The 21454-nt window shown below is 37.6% G+C and overlaps 1 protein-coding gene and 1 long non-coding RNA gene across 2 annotated transcripts in view; both read left to right on the top strand.

Moving 5' to 3' along the window:
• The window catches only part of LOC124167931, a 50716-nt gene extending 37431 nt beyond the window's left edge, over positions 1-13285 (top strand). Inside the window, exons 5-9 of the mRNA XM_046545998.1 lie at positions 4302-4436; positions 7910-8038; positions 9385-9553; positions 12225-12367; positions 12708-13285. Of these exons, the coding sequence (XP_046401954.1) occupies positions 4302-4436; positions 7910-8038; positions 9385-9553; positions 12225-12367; positions 12708-12842 (711 nt within the window). The 3' untranslated portion in view covers positions 12843-13285. The remainder of the gene's footprint in view (positions 1-4301; positions 4437-7909; positions 8039-9384; positions 9554-12224; positions 12368-12707) is intronic.
• On the top strand, positions 473-3145 carry LOC124167941. Its single transcript, XR_006866794.1, has 2 exons — positions 473-651; positions 2646-3145. It is a non-coding gene; the product is annotated as an uncharacterized LOC124167941 (long non-coding RNA).
• Positions 13286-21454: the final 8169 nt, after the last annotated feature.

The following is a 21454-nucleotide window of genomic DNA, read 5'->3' as shown; positions in this document are numbered from 1 at the left end:
AAACGACTGGACTATGGCGTTAAAACCGGCCGAGACAATTAAAAACTGGAAGATTGATAAACGTGGGTTTATTTAAGTAATTTTAGCAGTGATCATGATTGGCTGATTGAAGTAATGGGTTAAATAATCTTCCAGTTAGTCGACGTGTCGACAGTAATTTGGTTTCGTTTTTTATGCTTTCCGTATGGAAAATTAAATACACCGAACCCTTCTGGAGTTTTGTAAACAAGGGGAGTGGAACGCGTTTGGGCAGGGGTAACATCAAGAGTTGTTATATGAACGGGTAGATGGAAGGAAAATACTCGTTCCGTATTCTAGACTTCGCAGATAGCCGCTTAAATAGGTAAAAATGGAAAGCATGGCTATTTTTATAAACTTATCCTCACATATATAATTTTAATGAACTTATAAGTTTTTATAAAAATAAAGCTGTTAATATTGATTCCACTCCAGCCAAAAACAATACTTTTAAATCAATGTTAAACATTTCTAAGATATCAGCTGCTGAGATAAAGTCGTAGTCGCATTGACAACAGCATTGGCATCTGCAACGGCCTTTTAAGAACAGGTCGGGAGTCTCCTTCATCTATGTCTCCGTAAACTAAAAGAATGATATAAATATCATCATTTACCTTCACAAACCTTAATGAGGTTAGTAGGGATGGGTCGAATAGTAGATTTCTCGAATTCGAATATCGAATTCGAATATCAAATCATTGCTCGAATATTCGAATACCTCGAATACTAAAAGATGAATGTGAAAATGTTTGACTAGGTCGCTTATGCAGCAGGAAACCCAAGATTTGGGCGAGTAATTGTGATTGCCTTTAAAGGATTCAAACAGGAATTTTGCTGATTAATGGAATATTTTAATTTTATATAAACAATAGGGTAGTTTCCTTCATTAAATAAAATGAAAGGCATTGATTGTGATTTGTTACCCACCATTGGTGTATTCATAATATACAAATTATTTGGTTCTAGAAATACCGGTTTAGACCAATGGCAATGGCCAATTTTATCCTCATTTGAAAAAGGCCAGATTGGCACCCATGTAATGCCACTCCAGTTGACATCACAGGGACCTATTTTCTACACGAGAGGATAGGAGTTTACATCGTCTAAGGTTACCAATGCATGCATGAGGCACAAAGATCAGGGAAACATGTCTTAATAATCACTTATTAAAACTGGCTGTGGTCGGAAAGTTTTCTTCGCTTGATAAGGTATTAATAATCCTTATTTTAGCCATGCGCTACCAGCTAGCTTGGTACTCGGCTACCTGCTAGCATCCTGCGTCGTGTTAGCGCTCAGAGCCTCGCCCCAAGGTCACCTAACTCGCGGCAGCGGGAAGCAGAACGACGTCACGCGGAGTTTTTCCCGGCATTCATACTTACCCGTCGCGTTTTCGCGCGCTTGAAAATTTTCACTTTTAATTTAATCGCGAAAAATAGATATCGTCTTATAAAAATCTAGAATCGTTAAATACGTACTCCAGGAGTATTAATATTTCGATTGAGGCTATAAAAAATAATAGGAGAGCACCGCATTTGAGCATTACGCCAAAATGCTAAGCCTCCGTCGTATTTCTTCGTCTTTCCGGCATTTATTTTCCTGCGTAAAATGCTTAAATAAAGTCAGAAATATGTCGTGTTTGGTCTTATTCTTTTTTAAATTACGCGCTTATTACTAATATTTCAATCCAATAAAAGCGTAATATCAATAGCCGAAAGTCATTGTTAGACAACTTTTGGGCTAGTAGATGACTCATGCAGCAGTTGACCTCCAGAAATGGGGAACTTCGAAGCAGGTAAGCAGAAAAAGGCCAGTGGGTGAGTAGAGGGGGGGCGTGAGACACGTTTTTATTGTTCTCGTGTAACTTGATATTTTTTTCGAAGCTAAGGTCTTCGTAATAAGATCCCTGCGTGAGCTGGGACCTTTTGTTTGATTTCGGAGAAGAGGAAATCGTCGGAGGGGGTGGGGCGAACGCTGAATGGAGGGGGAAAGCAGATCGTGGGAAATGCGCCAATGTCACTATCCCACGGCACTGATGAGTTCCTCCCTATGGTAGTTTCATCTCCTGGGGAAGAAGGGTGAAACGCGATTCTATTTTTTTACGGTGACTTGCAATTTTTTTCGAAGCTGAGGTCTTCGTAATACGATCCCTGGGCAAGCAGGGACCTTTTGTTTGATTTCGGAGAAGAGGAAATCGTCGGAGGGGGTGGGGCGAACGCTGAATTGAGGTGGATAGCGGATCGTGGGAAATGCGCCAATGTCACTATCCCACGGCACTGAGCTTCTCCTGATGGGGGACACCTGGGATTTTCGGATTTTTTTCACCCGATCAATTTCGGTTCCCCACGTTGAACTCTATTCACCGCTCTAACCCGCGAATTTGATGTAGTTCGTCAGCTTGCCTAAAACGGCGCTGCATGCACTAAACGACTAGAATTCTCCTCATTTTTTCGAGTCAACTACCAACGACGTGCGAGCGACAGTGTATGACGCGAAATTAAAAGTACATATTCGAGGTATTCGAGACGGCATCTTTGGCATAAATATTCCAGATCTCGAATATCGAATACTTTCTAGTATTCGAGGTATTCGAGTATGTATTCGCGGATACTATTCGCACATCTCTAGAGGTTAGGCTTTAAAAACTTTTCAGCCTAACCTGGTGCCTAGCCGAGAAGTTTTATTCGTTACCGCAGGTGCTAAAATGGATAAGAAATGGAATATATGCCGTATCCCATTTGTCAACTTATTATCGATCGGAAAGAAATAATATTTCAGCCCAATAACGCATATATAATGTTCAGCTGAAAATATGGAAGTCAATACCAATCACCCGTGAATATTTCTTTATAGTCCCTACTATTTCATAGTTCAGTGACGGAGTCAGACTGAAACGTAATTGGGCCGGCAGTCGTCACGACTGCCTGTCGCCACTCCTCGCTACTGCGTAGATATTAGAAACTACTTTCTGCCTTTAGCGCCCTTAATTGATGCTAGCCTTCTAATGTCAGCTAGTTCTGATTATTGCATTCTAATATAAAATAATGTCTAACTTTAACGTTACTTAGGTTTTCTTAAGATCGCCATTTACATAGAAAATATTCGCTGGCTTGTATTTTACGACTTTTTACGCCATAAAATGTATGAAATATGTTATATTTTGAGAGCGCTGTCACAAATGATGGCCATAATCAATTTAAAATGTTGCTGGGGACAATAGAAGTTATAAAAAAGAAAAGTGAAATATTTTTCGCGATGGATAAAATTCTCGCGATTTTCGACCCGACCCGATTTTGACCCGAGATTTGAAACGGCCCGACCCGAAGGTCGGGTCAGGACGATGACCCGACCCGACCCGAAAATTTCGGGGCCCCGTCGACCCCTAATTTTTATAAATAGGCACAGCCTGACCCACTAGAATGTGTTCCAGTGTATCCAGGCCTGTGCTGGACCCCTTCTTAGGGCATTGGACGGCCATGGCCAGACCCAAGTAGCCACCCAATATCGGGCTTATGTCAGACCAATATCATCTGCCAGTGTTCTTATGTCGGCCCTATATTGTCTGCCAATATAGGGCCAATATCCAAATGTAACATTTTGCGTTTTTTAGCCGATATTGGCAGCCTATATTGGCCCAATATCGGCTGACTATATTTACCCAGTGTACCGGCATTCACCAAATATTGGACCGATATTGCTCCGCTTTCTTCAGCCATTGCCGGACCAATATTGGCAGCCAATATAGGGCCAATATCCATATTATAACGTTTTCAGTCTTATTGCCGATATTAGCAGCCTATATTTACCCAGTTCACTGGTGCCCACCTAATATTGATTGATCTGCTTTCTTCAGCCAATGCTGTACCTATATTTGGAATGCCAAATGAGAACCCTCGAGGGTGCCAGCACTATGCAGGAGGGGTCCGCCAGGGTGGCCCAGCATGGGCCTGAGTGCACTGAGTTAGTGATGTATGTAACTTATCTGTGAAAGGGTTACTTAGGGTCAATTGTTTGTAGCAAAGAACTCGAGAAGTGGGCAAAGGATAAAAAAACAGAAAAATGTGGATTTGTTTTTTCAAAATCTATCACAATTGATAGAAAAATGAAATTGGTGAACAAGTCTTTAAAAAAAAAATAACATCCACCTTTGCAATAAATATAAATATGATGAAATGTGAAGATTGACTAAAAGAAATATTGCAAAAGGTTTTTTTATATTTTCAGCTTTAATGTAGATTTGTGTATCATCTTTTTACTAATAAAGGGCATGATTACTATTATTTTAGGTAATAGAGCCTATTAATGCACTCTTAGACACAGTTCAGTTTGATGCGGTATTTTACTCTTTGGACTGGCATCCAAGTGACCACGTATCTTTCTTTGACAACTTAAACCAAAGAAAACTGCATTCATCATCTCAAGTAAGTAAATGCATGCATGTATGTAGATATGTACTTGTGACTTATGATCCCATGACAGAATTATTTTCTCATTTAAAGGGGAAGGATCTACTTGATTATAAAGTTTTTGCTTTTTATAAATTATTAAAATATTTCAAATTTTTTATTCCAAAAACATCATTAAAATGGGATAGTAATAAAATAATTTTTAATGACTGCTTCCTTGAAATGCCTGTATCATGTGAAATTTTCTCTTGGGGGAAGTCATCACTTCCACTCATTAAAATAATTAAAGCAAAGCAAAAAAAATACATCTCTTAAAAATGTAGCATTTTTAGTTATTTCAAAATAACTAATGAATGGGAATAAACGAAAAAAATAGAAAAATAATTGTAAAATTCTGTAACAGGCCAGGTTTTAAAAGATATTGAAATAATGTTTACCATCACTATTATTATCACTGAATATATTTAGCAATGAAGATACATTTCATAAATTTTCACATTTTCACGATTATAGTGAGAAGCATGGTATTAAACACAATTTGTAGATGCTTATTTTCAAAGTCTATTGGAAAATGCTTATGATGCACTCATCTACTTTAAAAAATGGTAATCAAGTTGCAAATGTATGAATCAGTAAAATCAAAAGAGATGTTTTATGTACAACAGACTCCCGATTATCCGGCTGCGGTTTATCTGGGTTGCAGAATATCTCTGCATGAGTTCAGGGTCTTTCAAAGTTTTCTGTTATCTTTATAAAAAAAAATACAATCAGACGCAAAAGCACCAAGATACTTTTTAATATGTACAATGCGGCACTAGGCCAATTATTTCCATTAGAATCACCTTCGTATAGTGGACCTATTTTATCTACTTGCTGACATGGAATGTACCAAGTTTAATTGGACGTCTGCTCTAGTATTGTGGACGACAATAAGTGGCAGGAATTAAAATCTTGATTAATTTTAGGAGATTCTTCAATGGTTAATCATTTGTAAATTTGATCTTTAATTGTATATTTCATATCGCTTAAGTGCCGTGGCCTCGTATGCAGTTGAATACGGCCCAAGAGAAGTGCAGATTTCGTTGCACTTGGGTATGTTTACACTGTTAGTCAAGGCCAAACTGGAAAGGAAGTGATTAATCGAAGTGAAAGCAGCGGAGGAAGTGGAAGTCGAGATAGTATGAGTCATAGCCCGGCACTGGCCCGCGCAAACAATTTGCCTTAAGTCCTGGTTTCCTATAACCACTACTGTGTGCAGTGGCGCAGCGAGGGGGTTTTTTTGGGGGATAAAACCCCCCCTCCCCTGAGCTCACAGAAAATTTTAAGGTGAATCTATTATACTTAATTGGATTAATATCACTTATAGAATAGTGTGAGGATTAATAAAATATCCCTCAGAAGGCCGTAAAACTCACCATTTTAAACCATTTATCTTAATTTTTTTCTGGCGGAGGGCCTCCGCACCTCCTGCTTATCCTGGCGGGTATACCACACCCCCAGACACCGCAGTATTAGTTGCGCCTGAAACCCTCTAGCCTTAATTCCTAGCTGCGCCCCTGACTGTGTGATGGCGTAATTGTGCACCAGTTGCCTTCACAGGAGTTCCATGCTCCTGTTTTCCAAGCCCCGCGGTGCAGGTGATTACGGATCTGCCTCCTGCAGCAGTTGTATTCCGGGTAACTAGTGCGAGAGACGACTACTTGGCATGGCGCCTGTCAGTGTAGTTTCTGGCGATACGCAGTGGTTTCAAAGCATTTGTGCCCACCACTTTTCTGAATTCGCAGCCACGGGTGCATGGTTTTCGGAAACCAGGATTTACATGGAGCAGTAGGAATAATCACATTGACTGCGACTGTGAAAAATATCGCGATTGGGAAGAGAAAGCTCTTAACGATTCTGGCAAGCAATCTAAAATAATAGACAATGTGCGTGGATAAAAAAGGTTGGTTTGATTTACGTATTTTATGAAAATTTAAAGAAATTTAAGTGAACTCTGGATTAATTGTGTTTTCCGATTATTCGTGCCGTCTCTCCCCATCATTAACCTGGATAATCAGGAGTGTACTGTACATCTTTTTCTCAATCAATTAAAAATGAGAATTCTGCTATTTTTGGTATTAATATATTAGGTGCGCTACTAAGTTCCCGCTGTTTGTTATTAGATGGCTCTAGCAGTGATTGCAGGTCGATTTCGACTTATCAGAAACGTTATGAATCAAGATTAGACATTTGGTAAACAAACCGCTTCACAACAACGGTGAGTTTGTGTTGGCGTCAAATCCTTATTGTTGCGTGAAAATGGCAAAGTTACTGCCAAGTAACCGTCATTTGCAGGAAGAGTTGATTTTCTTCTTTAATTCTAATAAAACGGCGGTCGAAATGCATGGAGGGCTTCAATAAGTTTTCGGAGATGCTGCTATAAGTTAAACAACATGCCGTGATTGGTTCCGTTGCTTCAAAGACGGTCATTTCAACGTTGACGACCGTCCGTGCGAAGGAAGACCAAAATCCTTCGAAGGCATTGAAATGGAGGCATTGCTCTATGAAGATCCATGCCAAACTCAAGAAGAACTTGCTTCAGCATTAGGAGTTTCTTGCCTAGCCATTTCCAAGTGGTTGCATGCGATAGGAATGATTCAAAAGTAAGGAACTTGGGTTTCTTATGATTTGAAGCCTAGGGATGTTGAGTGATGTTTTGTCACCTATGAAAAACAGCTCCATTGTCAAAAAGAGAAAGGTTTTCTTTATCGCATCATGACTAGTGATGAAAAATGGATTTATTACAGAAACTTAAAGAGAAGAAAGTCTTCTGGACTGCGTGATCATAGCTCTATGTGGTCGGCTCGGCTGATATTCACGCTGTGAAGGTCATGCTGTGTGATTAGAGGGACCAGGTCGTTATTATTTACTATGAACTGTCGAAACCGAACAAAACCATTACAGGGTAATGGTATGGACTCCAATTGATGCGATTGAGCTGAGTACCGTGTGAAAAACGGCCACAATATGAGCTGAGGCACAACAATGTAATTCTACAGCATGACAATGCCTGACCTCATGTTGCCAAAACCGTTAAAACCTACCTGGAAACACTCAAATGGGAAGTCCTAACCCACCCACTATATTCATTGGATATTGTGCCGTCCGATTATCACTTGTTCAGTTTGATGGCGTATCTGGCTGATCAGCAGTTTCACTCACATGAAGACCTCAAAAAATGGCTTGATTAGTGGATAGCCTCATAGGATGAACACCTTACCCTGTAACAGTATTCAAGCTCTGCCAGAAAGATGGGAAAAAGTAGTAGCTAGCAATAGAAAATACTTTGAATGATTCGATTGAAACATTTTTTTTACAGTAAAGTAGTGATTTCATTAATAAAACAACGAGAACTTAGTTGCGCACCTAATATAATAAACTAATATTGAACTATGTACCATAATATGTAATCCTTATATAAAGCATCTCACATTAAATTTTACTCCTAGGTAACTCTTGAAGAGGCAAAAATGTTTGACACTGTTGTATTTGAGGGTCCACCCCAAATTCGTCAGAAGCTGTGGCCAAGGCATTGCGTTCAGGAGTCTTGGGGAGCTGAGTTACACAAGGACTTGAAGGTTAGAATGAAGCTTTGAAGATCCATTGGTTGTGTCCCTTTCTGGTATGCAATGTCATGTGGCATCTCACAGATACCATTTAGTTATGGCTGAATGAAATGCATACAAGCTGAAACGATTTCTTTAATTGCATAAGGGCCCCCGCGCACTGGCAACTTTTACAAAGCAACTATTTAGTTGCTTTGTTGAAGTCCGTATGAAACACACGGCAATTGCAGCAACTAAAAAGTCGCCTGTGCGCGGGGTCACAGTCAATGCCGTGTGTTTCATACGGACTTCCTCAAAGCAACTAAATAGTTGCTTTGTAAAAGTTGCCAGTGCGCGGGGGCCCTAACTTGATTACTAAAAGTCTAAATGCATCTTTTTTGACACTTGATATGGTTTCATTACATTTTCTCAATAGGGTGGTTTCCTATTTTTTTACTGCCTAAATCAAAAGATTATTACTCCTGGAGTACATATTTCACACTTTTAGATTTTATTAAATCATGACATCTATTTTTTGCGATTAAATGAATAGAGAAAATTTAAAAGTGCACAAAAATGCAACAGCTAAGTGTGAATGCTGGGAAAAGCCCGTGACATCATTCTGGTTCTGGCTGCCGCTGTGTGAGGCCAACTTGGTGCGAGGCTATGAGCACTGCTATGATGCAGACTGCTAGCAGGTAGCAGAGTACCCTGCTAGCAGGTAGCACTAGGCTTAAATAAGGATTATTAATACCCAATCAAACGAAGGAAACTTTGTCCTTAGATAATTTTAATAGGTGATTATTAAGAGATGTTTCCCTGAGCTATGTGCCTCATGCATGCATTGGTAATCTCAGACGATATAAAACTCCTATCTACTCGTATAGCATTTTGGTCCCTGTGAGGTCATGTGGAGTGGCATCGCACATCGCATGGGCGCCAATCTGGCCTTTTTCAAATGAGGTTAAATTGACCATTAACATTCATCTAAACTGGGATTTCTAAAACCAAATAATTTGTATATTATGAATACACTAATTGTGGGTAACGAATCACAATCAATGCCTTTCGTTTTCTTTGATGAAGGAAACTACCCTGTTCTAAAATGTTCTCGTTGTGCATTGGAAAAAAAATTATTTTGAAGCCCAGAAGACAAATTTTGCACAATTGTACCATTTGTATTGGGCAGTTGGTTTTGGCAGGGGATTAAATAAAAAATATCACTCACCATCATTGCATCTGAAAATCTATGTCAAAAGAACTGTTGGAAAATTTGACATGATAAAAATGATTCATAACATTACTTGGATTAAAAAGAAATCAGACCTCACAATGCATTTAAACAAAAACTAAATTTTTCTCTTATTAAATTGCAACAGGTAGCTGAAAATTCTGTGATGGTATACAAAGGAACAAATCCAGAGGTTGACTCCTATTCTGTCTTCTGGGATAATAAGAAATTGACTAAAACCAGCCTTGTAACTCAACTGGAGCAAGTGAATGCCACAGACATATATGTCTGTGGTCTTGCATATGACATATGTGTTGGTAAGTCATTTTAACACTTATCGAAGTGTGAAAGGTATATATTTTCAGAAAAGTGTTATTAAAATGGAGAATTAAATGAGTAAAAGTAAAAGTTATTTGCAACAAATACATTCCAGTTACTTAAAACATATATCTTAAAATTTAAAAAATCTAACAATTATAATAATCTATACATTGTTTTCTGAAAGTTTTAATTATTTTCTCATCCTAATTCATCGATGTAAGCTGGCTTAAAATGTAGCGTGAATATATATTTCCATGAGCATAAGTGTGAAAAAGTATAAAAGGAAGAACTGCTGTCACAAAAGAACTGTGAAGCTGGAAATCCCCATAAGACTTCTATTGAAATTTGAGCATACCAGCTCATTTTATCAAGGTGTTTGGGTTGAGATCCGTAGGTGGTTTCAGATTTTGCTCTCCATCTTTGTCCATATAATGCTGAATTTTTTCTTTCAGCATCCTGGTAAATCTAAATTTGTTGTTTTTTAAATAAACTGTTTTTTAAGGCACATTCCTGTAATTGAATGCTTCTAGTGCAAAAATATTAACATTTAATCAAAAAATATATTTGCAATTCATGGTGCATTACACATTTTTCTATACCCTATCGGAGTTCAGCAAAATTCCACCACAATTAAGGTTTGAGACAAAATGTTTTGGAGATTTCAATGGCCGAAATGGATTTCTTAAGTTACACAAACCTCAACACAACAAATTTTCAAAATTCTTTTCGACAAGTTATAAAGGAGATGCATGCATGAAAATTGGCTGGGATACACGGTAAAAATATGCACATATAATTTATAGATTACATAGTATACATTAAAATTTTGAAAACAGGAAGTTCCCATCAATTTTCCAGGGAAATACTTGAAACTCTAAAATGCTTTTTCTACGATAGCTGTGGAGCTGAAAATTTTTGTGAACACGGGGGACTGAAAACAATGCGGTACAAAATTCTGAAATCCCAAAATTTACCCATCTGTTCAGCCCAGAAAATTAATAATGGCAACAATTCAAGGTTTTCCGTGCATGCCCATGGTCGATGGCCTATGATGCCTAGGTCACTCTCAGGAGAAGACTATCGCGATATTCCGACAGGGGAAGAATCAAAGTTTCGTATGATGTGTTATTTGTTTCTCTGAATTCCTGCACTTAGGAGAAACAAAACCCTGCCTGCCTTTCCCTCCATACCACACTCCAGTGCAAATCAGGTTCTTTCCATTTAAGTACTTCCATCCTCATCCACACTCTTTGGAAATATTTACTACCCTGATTTTCCACCTAAGTCACTGCGACATTATGTGAAATGGGTTTATTCCTGTTTTTCTCTGCATACCTGCAGTCGACAACCTCCTAATGCTCCCAATCAGGACTTTAATTATAATAATAATATGGACCATGCTTGGGATAGGAAAAGGGTTAGAGAAGGTGGGCAGGACCCACATAATAGGAGGAAGGTGCTGTGATGGGGACCATCCCAGTAACCGGCCTGGCGACTGGGATAGCATACGAAAAGGGAACCCGTCCCACGCAAAACTTTATTTGAAATTTTTTTCGACCGACAGGAAATAGTACATAGGCTTAAAGATTGGTTGGGGTGTAGCCTATCTGAAGCCCTAATCACTTAAATTTTGAGAACCGGTACTTCTCATCAGCTTCCCCAGGAAAATATTGGAAAATATAAAACTCGAGACTAAATGGCAAAGCCATTTCCCCACACTGGATGACACAGTAGTTTCGAGGTTTCTAAGGGGCTTAAACCCTTACTGAGCATGCATGGGGCAGTGCGAGCTTTCAAGGTAAACCTCCATACAATGAATTAGTTGGGACCGGAAAAACAACGACTTTGCTGAATGGGGTTTCGTTGTACTGAGGTGATATGTGGGTTGCGTGTTTGCAGGGGCTTCCAAGTGTTTCATGTTCTTTACTATTCCGATCGAGTAAATTTTTCAATCTTGCTTTATTCCTCTTGCGATCTTTCCTATATGATAAGCAATTTTTATTTTTTACCATAAATAACGTGGCTATTACCGCATGATTGTCCATCTGTGTATTTCTAATTGAAATTATTGTTTTTCTCGTCCGTTCTGCTCTAAAGCCTCATCACTAGCTTTATTTACAGTCTGAAATTAAAGGAATGCCAAATTTGAACACCCTACTCTCTGTAGGTCTCGGATGTGAATCCTTTTTAAGCTCTGAGAGGAACAGCTAACAAGACGTGTAATACATGGCACCCTCCGCTATGGTTCTACTTCCTGCTTATTATGTAAATATAAAATATATATTATACACCAATATTTACAATAAATAATAAATATATACTTTGGAAAAAATTACCAGTAAATGCAAAACACTACACGCTTTTCTCTAAAATTCGTTCCAGAGGGTCACTACCTATGTTTTGGGCCAAAGTGCAGACTTTGCCATAGGGATTTATCATAATTGTAGAGTTACATTATGGGAGGTTTTTATTGTGTGCATTGTCCATTGAACGGGTCTGGGACCCGGGCAATGACTTCGAAATAGGGAGGTTTCTTAAAATTTTGTTGTATGAGGATTCATTGTATGAACATAATTTTTGATTTCCTTTGAAGTATAAATAATTTTTTTATAGAAAGTGATTAATGTAACCAAGAAAAATAATGAAATGGGTGTCTTGTCTGCTCAGGTGCAACAGCTGCAGATGCATTGGTGATAGGGTACCGAACAATTCTTGTGGATGACTGCTGTCGTGGTGTTGACTTGGAAGATATTGAACGAACCAAAAGAAATGTTATTTCCAATCATGGTGTTATTGTGAACTCTTCACAGGTAATAAATAGTAAATTAAAATTAAGAAACAAAACTAAAGGAATATTGGCAATCAAATGCTGAAATCACAACCAGATACAATGATTATAATTTCAGAACTTTTTAATGAGACTTCAATCAAGGTGCAGTTGCTATTAATGACATATTTTTGATAGGGGGAGAAATTTTGACTATTAGATGCAATCATTTTCTGAGAAGACGGTAACATATTGCAATTACTTGGGTTGACTATTGTTACGGTTTTTCACTGAATTTCCATGTTTGTGGTTAGAACATGCATAGCATTTATGAAGAACTCTTAGTAAGTAACTGTAATGAGGCCAAAATATCTTTCTTGCAGGTGAAAGCAATGGTGGAAGGAAGGGATCGAAGGCCTGAATTAGGCTACAAATTGGCCCTTGAACTAAGAAATAAAGAGAATAAACAGGCAGATGATCAACAAGCTGGGGCAACTGAAGATGATCAGCAACAATAGAAGCAAGTCAACTATCCTTGGAAAGCTGAAAGACTTAAATCCTGACATCAAGGAGTTTACTTAAAATCTAAGGCTGAAAAATTTGTAACATAATTGCTGACTCAACAGGAGGAGTGAATGAAACAATACAAGGTGATACCGTCCAAAAATCATGTACATAGTTAACAGAACTTGCCAGTCACTCATTAGTGTGAGAAAAGCTTGTTTTAGGTGTCACAGTGCTATGCACTTATTTACCTTAACTCATACAACATGGTGATTTATAGATATTTTATTTACAAGTTAACTATTTATTTGAATGTAAATCTCATAACTCGCACAAAAATAGTAATTCCTTACATCAATATACATACAACATGATAAAAGAAGGGATGGACGGATCCAGGATTTATTTTGGATTCGGATCCTTGATTTTCGGATCGGATATTTTCGTATCCAAATGCATTTTCATATTTCTGCTATTAAAGAAAGTAATTATTCAAGTACTTTTCTTCATAAAAGGAAAAAAAATATTGAAAAATCATGAATTTACAATAGATTTCTTCGAAAAATGAAGTTTTTTCGATTATGAGGGGTGTTAAAATTAGTTCGAAACCCTCTACTTTGTACCCAGTTGTTTAAAAATTCCCCCCCCTGGTTTTGGATCCCCCCCTAATGAAGACAATGATTTATGGTCCGTGTGATTTTGGAAAAAAAACAACGGAGGCACAGGCTGATGGACGGCCGAGGGTGGTTTTCCGAAATCTGCGATGTAGTTACTTTTGACGTAGTTATTATCCTACGACGCTGAGATTCCCCCGATGATTGTTCAATCTCTTGGGAAGAGTCACACTATGTGCCAGTCGTATTTTGCCTTTTTTATTTTTCACGGCTGAAATTCTGCTACTTAACTTTGGATCCAGATCCGACGTATCCAATGAAGGGCAATATCCGCGAATATTTGGATCCGAGGTATCTGATCCGACCATCCCTAGATAGAAGCAGAGTGAATAAAAGACTACCAGAAAAGAGAGAGACCATCAGTTTAGCAGTATTTAAGCATATGTTTCTGGCATGACTAAGTTATATTTATTCCAAACAATTAGTATTAAAAAAATTCTAGATAAACATTCCTAAGAAAAGTTTAGGTTGCATTCGGACAAAATAAGCTAAACGACTAGGCTTACAGACATAATCAAAAATGATTAGGTGTTCATTAATGCTGAAAATCCACACTTATGAATGCTTCACCATATATGAGACTACAAAATTTTGTAGCAAAGCATTGAACCACAATGTCCTATTCCAGAACTGAAAACTAAACCCATTCCCATGTCCCAATCAATTGCCCAACAAAGTAAAACATTCACATTCCTGCACTTGTCCTACTTTAAGCTACTTGGCAGAGGAAAAGAATTCAAAGAATGTCAATGAAAAAGTTAGTCTAGAATATTGACCATTAGATCTGTCGAGCAGTTCTTTCTCCCCCTAACTCCATCACCTTATTTCTCTTCCCAATCCTCTCGTGTTCTTCCTTTCCGACCCTTTACCCTACCTTTTTCCTTTTATTTAAAATATGTATGCAAAAGATACAGAGAAGGCATAGCATGTAAACCAATATCTCAATTAGGTACCTTATTAGTATAACAGTGTTCATGATTACATTATCTATCATTTACAATTACATATGTGATCTAGCTTCCTCTTCATTTATACAGATGATCGGCACTGCTGTACTTAAAAGTCCCATCAACATAAAATGAATTTAAAATGAGCTTTGAACATTGAATCCCTACAAATCATCTGATCATGATTAAACACATACTCAGAGAAAATAGCAGAGGTAACACAAGATACTAAAAATGCCTATGTCAATGCGACTCCCATTCACTTAAAAACAGCTCCTCAGAATACATCACGTGCAACTATTGAGAGGTACTGCATATTTCCCGCAAATAGTGCCTTGCTGTTACAATTATTATTTAGATTTGGTGAGATAGGCATGTAAAATTTATAAAGCTATTTTTCGCAATCCAAAATTATATGAGCAGATTTTCTGTTGTAATACCCTCTCCAACTCTTAAAATATTTTAGTTAATTATGTTTTAAAGTTATTGTTGACCTAAAATATATTTATTTCACTTTTATGAAATTTAATAATTTGTTAATGATAGTAAGAAATTTCAACCAAAATTGGAATATTTTTAGTGATGTTAGACTTATGAAAGATGCATGGAAATCTAACGGAAGTATTAAATGAGAAAAAATATGCATACCTGTAAAAAAATATATGAATTAAAAGCTTGAAAATGCATTGTAAAAGTCTGTTGTTAAATAAAACATACCATGATTGACATTTGTTTTCAGATGCACCACCCTTATTTTAAAACTTTAAATCTGATTATTTACCCTTTTTTACAATTAGTGATGGAATAACAGTTTCTGCTAATGTATTTGGAAAGGTAGCTGTTGATGATCCTATTTTCCCATACAAATGACAGAGAAGAAGAGCAAATAACAATAAATAAAAAAGTTCTTGAGCAAGCATTCAACTTCAAATATTTTAAATACATACAAACATCATATCTGTTACAGTTGAATAATGTCTAAAAAATGAACTCAACATGCATGTATGTTACCTACTTGTTAATATATCTTCAGGTCAATTTTCAGAATTATAAAAAATAAGCAAGAAAAGAAACTAGATTAAGTTCTGCATAAAAATAGCTGTTTCTGTGCTATACTGGTAGTGAGATATGGATTCCCTAAAAAAAATGACAAAAAAATGTTAAAAAATGTATTGGCCCAAATGAAGTTCCCGCTAGAAGAATAGCAATTAGATAAATGATAAAGAACAGGTAATTAGACAGAAAACTTTTCATGAGGATGACAAATAACCAAGTACTAATAGAATTACAGTAACTACTTTGAAAGGATGACTTGAGACCATTTCCACAAGATAGCCTTCCATTTTAAACCCAGAGGCATATAGATCATGTGGAATAACCAAGACAAACACTGCTGCTTCTTTGGGTTAACCCTTTTAGCGCAAGCATTTTTTCCCCGGCATGCTGAAGAGTGCCAGGGCTTCTTTTGGCGAATTTGTAGGTTTGCGCTTAAAAATTTACATAAAGCATAATATGCATTTTCAGAAACTATTTTTTTTTCAATTTGATCCCAAAACTTACAGGTATGTTAAAGCATGACAAATACTAAAAATAGTTACCAAAGCTACATGAAACAAAAAAAATAAAGGCATGAGTGTAAAAAAATCTGGCCGATAGATCAGCCCTTGGCACTCTTTGCACATACCCCCGGGACGATGTATCGGCTCGGTTTTTTTTTGTTTTGTCATTTGTTTGTCTGCCCAGGTAAAACTGCTATTTTTATGCAGAACTTAATCTGGCACTATAAAGGTTAAAGAAAGTTCAAGTTGATGCAAACTATAGGAATAATATGCCCGCACTCGGAATATGATATTCGAATCTAATCAAATAATGCCATAATTTCAACCTTATTTCCTCTTAATCCATTTTGTATATGTATTGAAAGATAGAAAAACAGCTTGTGCAGATACAGCCGGACTGCAGACTTAAAACTACTGGTGAAACCAAACTGATGAGAAATGAGCAGAATTCAGGAAAGTTCACTGTTGCTGATGCTATCAAATCAAAGCTACTGAATGAGGAGAGAGAAAACAAATCAGTAGCTGTACAACATAAAAAACAAAGATAAAAAGCTCTCCATAAATGTTTGACATTCATTCTGAAGACAGGAGGGACAAAAGAGGATAGAACAATTCATTAATTCACATATCAGAGCACTGCTTTGCCTCCACGAGTCTAGGAGGCAGCCAAGAGAGAGGCATTTGGAAAAAATAAACGGAAGACATAGTGCTCATGTGGTGAACAATATGGTTTGAATAGCAACCACTTTTGTTGAATACCATTTTATAATAAATATTGGAACTAAAACAAATGTTGGGTATATGTATAAGGATACTTTTCTTCGTGGCAACTGATAAAATAGCTATACCACAAAAAAAGCTTTATCATGTACTTCTCAAATGCATCCCTTTAGCCCAGAACTTTCCCAAATACATAAAAGGAAACCAATGAAAATTTTCCACTAGATGCCAGCAGAATAAAAACAGTGTTCAAATTTATCTGAAATAATGTCTGATTTCACTGATTCATCTATCAAATTCCTCACAAGATATCATAAGAAAATATATGGGGCAAATGATGAGCACGAGAGAAAATATCTCCAGAAAGATCTCAAGTGGAGGAGCCATAGTTTTATAGACACAAAGAAAACTTTTCAGAAATAATCAAGCACATCAAAAACTAGTGTATTACCTGAGGGCTGTTTCTGCCAACAGTTGAACAGAAAAATTGTCTTCGCATTTTGCATCTCCTGGAATTCTCATCATCCTTTCTACCACTTTCACACCTACCAAAACTGAGACAAGATTTGCAGTTTACCGACTGTCACTATTTCATGTTACAAGCACTCCATGATGCAAATATTACTTGGTCATCAAGAAAGAAAACTAACCGTCTGCAGCCTGGTTACAATGGACAGCTGGATGAAGGGCAAATGTGGCATATTAGGCATTGGTATGTACAGCAACGGAGAGGGATAGAGGAGGGTACAAATAGTGTTGATCCATGATTGAAAACAGAATGTTAACCCATAAAAGAATTCTGAAGTTCACCTAGTTCAATTGTCATAAGGCTGAGGGAAGTGACAATAAAAAGGCTTTGCATAGATTTTAGAGAAGTGAAAAAAGGCCCAGATCAACGAGAAGGAATGATCATTTCAAGATATGATATAGTCATTTGACACTGAATAGATGAGAAAATTAAATAACCACAAAGGACATCTAAAGAAAAAGTATTTTATGGATAGAATAGTGCCAAGAAATGCCATTCCAACTGGCAGGATGTGTTTCCCATTAATTTAACGAAAATAAATTCACACCCAGTAGGAGCTTGTAGTAGTGAGTACAACACAGGATGAGAATTGCAATATTATGATAGCAAGTAAAAGACCATCCATGCCACAGTATACACTCGATATTACGAGGCATATCTTTTCAGAGAGGAACATAATTATGTAGTCAACTTGAAAGTAAACGGTGGTCACCCATATTACTTTATTATTGGGTGAGGGTATAAATAATAACTCCGAAAAAAGGGGTACGATGTTTATTTTGCCAGTCACTTAAAATCTAAGCAATGAGAATAAAATGTATGTAACCACCCTGATTATATCACTGGGCATAACTCAATTGAAATTCTACCAGGCTTGCGGGCCCAGGGTCTTTATGAAATATTTGTAACATTAGAGCCAGCTTTGTGTAAGGAGAGGACTCAGTTTACGCTCAGCTGCCAGCCCAAAATCAATTGGAGACAGTGCCCAGAGCTTCCAAGGCTGGCCTGTCCAGTACAATGCCATGGCAGGGGCAAGGGCTTGTTTAGGTGGAGCACTGTACTGATCAACACCACACTGAAGATCAATGCCATACAAGAGCTGGGCAGACATATAGCCAAAAAATCATGTTTTATAGCAACATTGCAAGTCAACCACAACTTATAATGCCAGATTTATGCCACCTTTACATGAAGTCTATGCGTATTATGATAATCGAAGCATTGCCTTAGTATCGACAACTTGTCCAAGCCGCACTGCCAACTATAAGTTGGCTTGTCACCATGACTGCCACCACATTAAGAGTATTCAAATCCAGACTGTGGTGATCACAGAATCAACTCATCACTAGGACATTAATTTTAGTTTCTCCTTCTAATTTCTTGATGCAAATTTCTTGCTCTTACATCACAAATTCATTCTGTATAAATCCACATTTGGATATTGGTGTCTAAAGCTAAAAAATATATTTAAAAACATACAAGGTAATTCACTCACCCAATATTTGCAGTTTCCTCAAGAGTATTCTTTGTGAAATCATACTGTTACCTAGTTCTTTTAAGCCTAAGTAGGAAAGGTGGAAGGCGGAGAAGCATCTAGCTAATCACAGGAAGGTGGAGAGCGACATTTCCAGTGAAGAGTAGAGTTAACCCTTTTGCAACGATTGCTGGAAATATAGGGAGGTATGTTTCTTGACCAGAGATATGTTGCTGGAAATATTCGTCAGAGATTTTCCAACGCAAACGAATGAATACCATACATTTTTGGCACTTTGCCCTTCTATGACCCAACCCAGCAGGGGTCAGGACCTACCCTTGATGTCCAGGAGCAGTGTACCTGAACCCTTCATATTTTATTACCCCTCTTTGTGGTAAGGGACGCAAACAAATGAATACCATATATTTTTGGCACTTTGCCCTTCTATGACCCAACCCAGCAGGGGTCAAGCCCTATGTCTTACAATTGAATATTCAGGCATTTTGCTAACTAAATAATTATTCCTTTCTAAAATATACACACAAAGAATAAAATTCTTTATCTTTAGAGCAGTGTTTAGCATTTTTTAAATGAAATTCCACCATAAATATTAATTGATAACTAGATTTCAGTAAAAAAATCAACATGGAAATAGGGTGATTTCCTATTATTTTTGTATAGCCTGAAATTGAAAGATTATTACTCCTGGAGTACATATTTCACGCTTTTAGATTTTTAAATGACAATATCTATTTTTTGCAATAATTGAAAATTGAAAATTTTCAAACTCGCGAAATCACGACGGCTAAGTATGAATGCTGGGAAAAGCCCGTGTGATGTCTGGCTGCTGGTATGTGATGTCACGTGGGTGCGAGGCTATGAACGCCGCTACGATGCAGGCTGCTTGTTGCTGAGCATGGCAGTAGCATAGAGGACCCTTCTAGCAGATGGCGCTTGGCTTAGATAAGGATTATTAATACCCTATCAAACGAAGGAAACATTCCGACCTTGGGCAATTTAAAAGGTGATTATTAAGAAATTTTTCCCTGAACTCTGCACCTCATGCATGCATTGGTAATCTCAGACGATGTAAAACTCCTATCTACTCGTATAGCATTTTGGTCCCTGTGACGTCATGTGGAGTGGCATCGCTTGGGCGCCAATCTGGCCTTTTTCAAAAGAGGTTAAAATTGACCATTGTCATTCGTCTGAACTGGGATTTCTAAAATCATATAATTTGTATATTATGAATATAATAATGGTGGATAACGAATCGCAATCAATGCCTTTTGTTTTCTTTGATGAAGGAACCTGCCCTATTATTGATGCATTAAATCCATCATTTTTGATAGTAGATCTTTGCTTAAAATTTGATGATGCACAGGAAAATATGAGGAATTAAATTAAAAGTCTAGAATTTATGAGCAAGCAACAATTATCCATGAAGCTGATACATATAAACAAATCATAAGTCGAGCGTGAACTGATGTCACAGGGAGGGTTTAAAATCCAGACAGGATGGAGTCCACCTACACTGTTAGAGTCCGAGATAATGCGGTGTCCCTGCCAGGAGGGATTAAAATAGGTGGATGCTGAGCATGTGTGATTATCTCTGGGACCCTTCTTAATGAATGTATGTACTAAAAAAATACTCTGTTCAGAGAGGATGGAAGTGTGTCTTGGGGCTCTGTCCAGCAGTCATGTTAACTCCATAGACCTCCACTGCCTTGAAAGGGTTAACTTGGATTTGTGCCGGGTTAACACGGAGGAGACTGGTTGGACAACAGACAATCAGAGAAGAATCTAGATGACATCAGTCCCCACCTTCCCCACACGACTGATGTCTGCTGTTGTTTGGTTGTTTTTCTGTCTATGGTCCATTCCTATCCAGTGTAAATTCAGCTCATGTCATTGATGAAACCTCCATGGAATTCTACTTGGGAAATTAAGTCTCCAGGCCGGTAAGCCAAGATTAAAATAATACATGAGTATGAAAGTTACATCTTCATATATGTACAGATTTCAGATGGTGTTTCCATGCCTGATGCGAACGCGCAGCAATGTGATGTACACAGTTTGCGTTGCCTGAACTTGCCAGTCCATCTCATCTTGTTTGAATGGGCTCATGCCACGCTTGTTTCTTCCTAAATTGTCCTGTTTGGAATATTCTGAATATTAGTAGCCCTGTTGTGACTATAAAGCTTTGTGTCAATCAATTAGAGCTTGAAAAACTTAAATGCTGTCAGTTATGCGTTGCATTAGGTCTCATATTTTTTAACTTCATGCAAGTCAAACAATTGCTGAAAGCTATCGCGATATCTTTGGGCTTAGTTGGTGACTCACTTAGCATTTGGCCTCCAGAAACTGGGAGAATTGAAGATGGTAGACCAAAAAAGGTCAGTCGGTGATATAGGGAAAGGATGATACACGTTTCTATTGTTCCCATGTAATTTGATATTTTCCTTCAAAGATAACGATTTATGATCTGTGTGGTCCCAGAAAGGAAAAAAAACCAAGAGGCATGAGCTGATGGAGGGCCGAGGGTGGCTTTGTAAAATCTATGCCATGGTTATTATCTTAAGGTGCTGAGATTCCCTGATTGTTGTTCAATCTCTTCTATTGCAATATTCCCACGAGAGCTTTTAAACAAAATTGCACATGAGTAGGACAAGCATCCCAGTGCAACACGACAACAGTGCATATGTGAAGAGAGGATTGGAACT

This window comes from Ischnura elegans, chromosome 1 (genome assembly GCF_921293095.1).
Source record: "Ischnura elegans chromosome 1, ioIscEleg1.1, whole genome shotgun sequence".
Classification (NCBI taxonomy): Eukaryota; Metazoa; Arthropoda; class Insecta; order Odonata; family Coenagrionidae; genus Ischnura; species Ischnura elegans.
The sequence above is the reverse complement of the archived record's forward strand: the minus strand, read 5'-3'. Positions and strand labels throughout refer to the sequence as shown.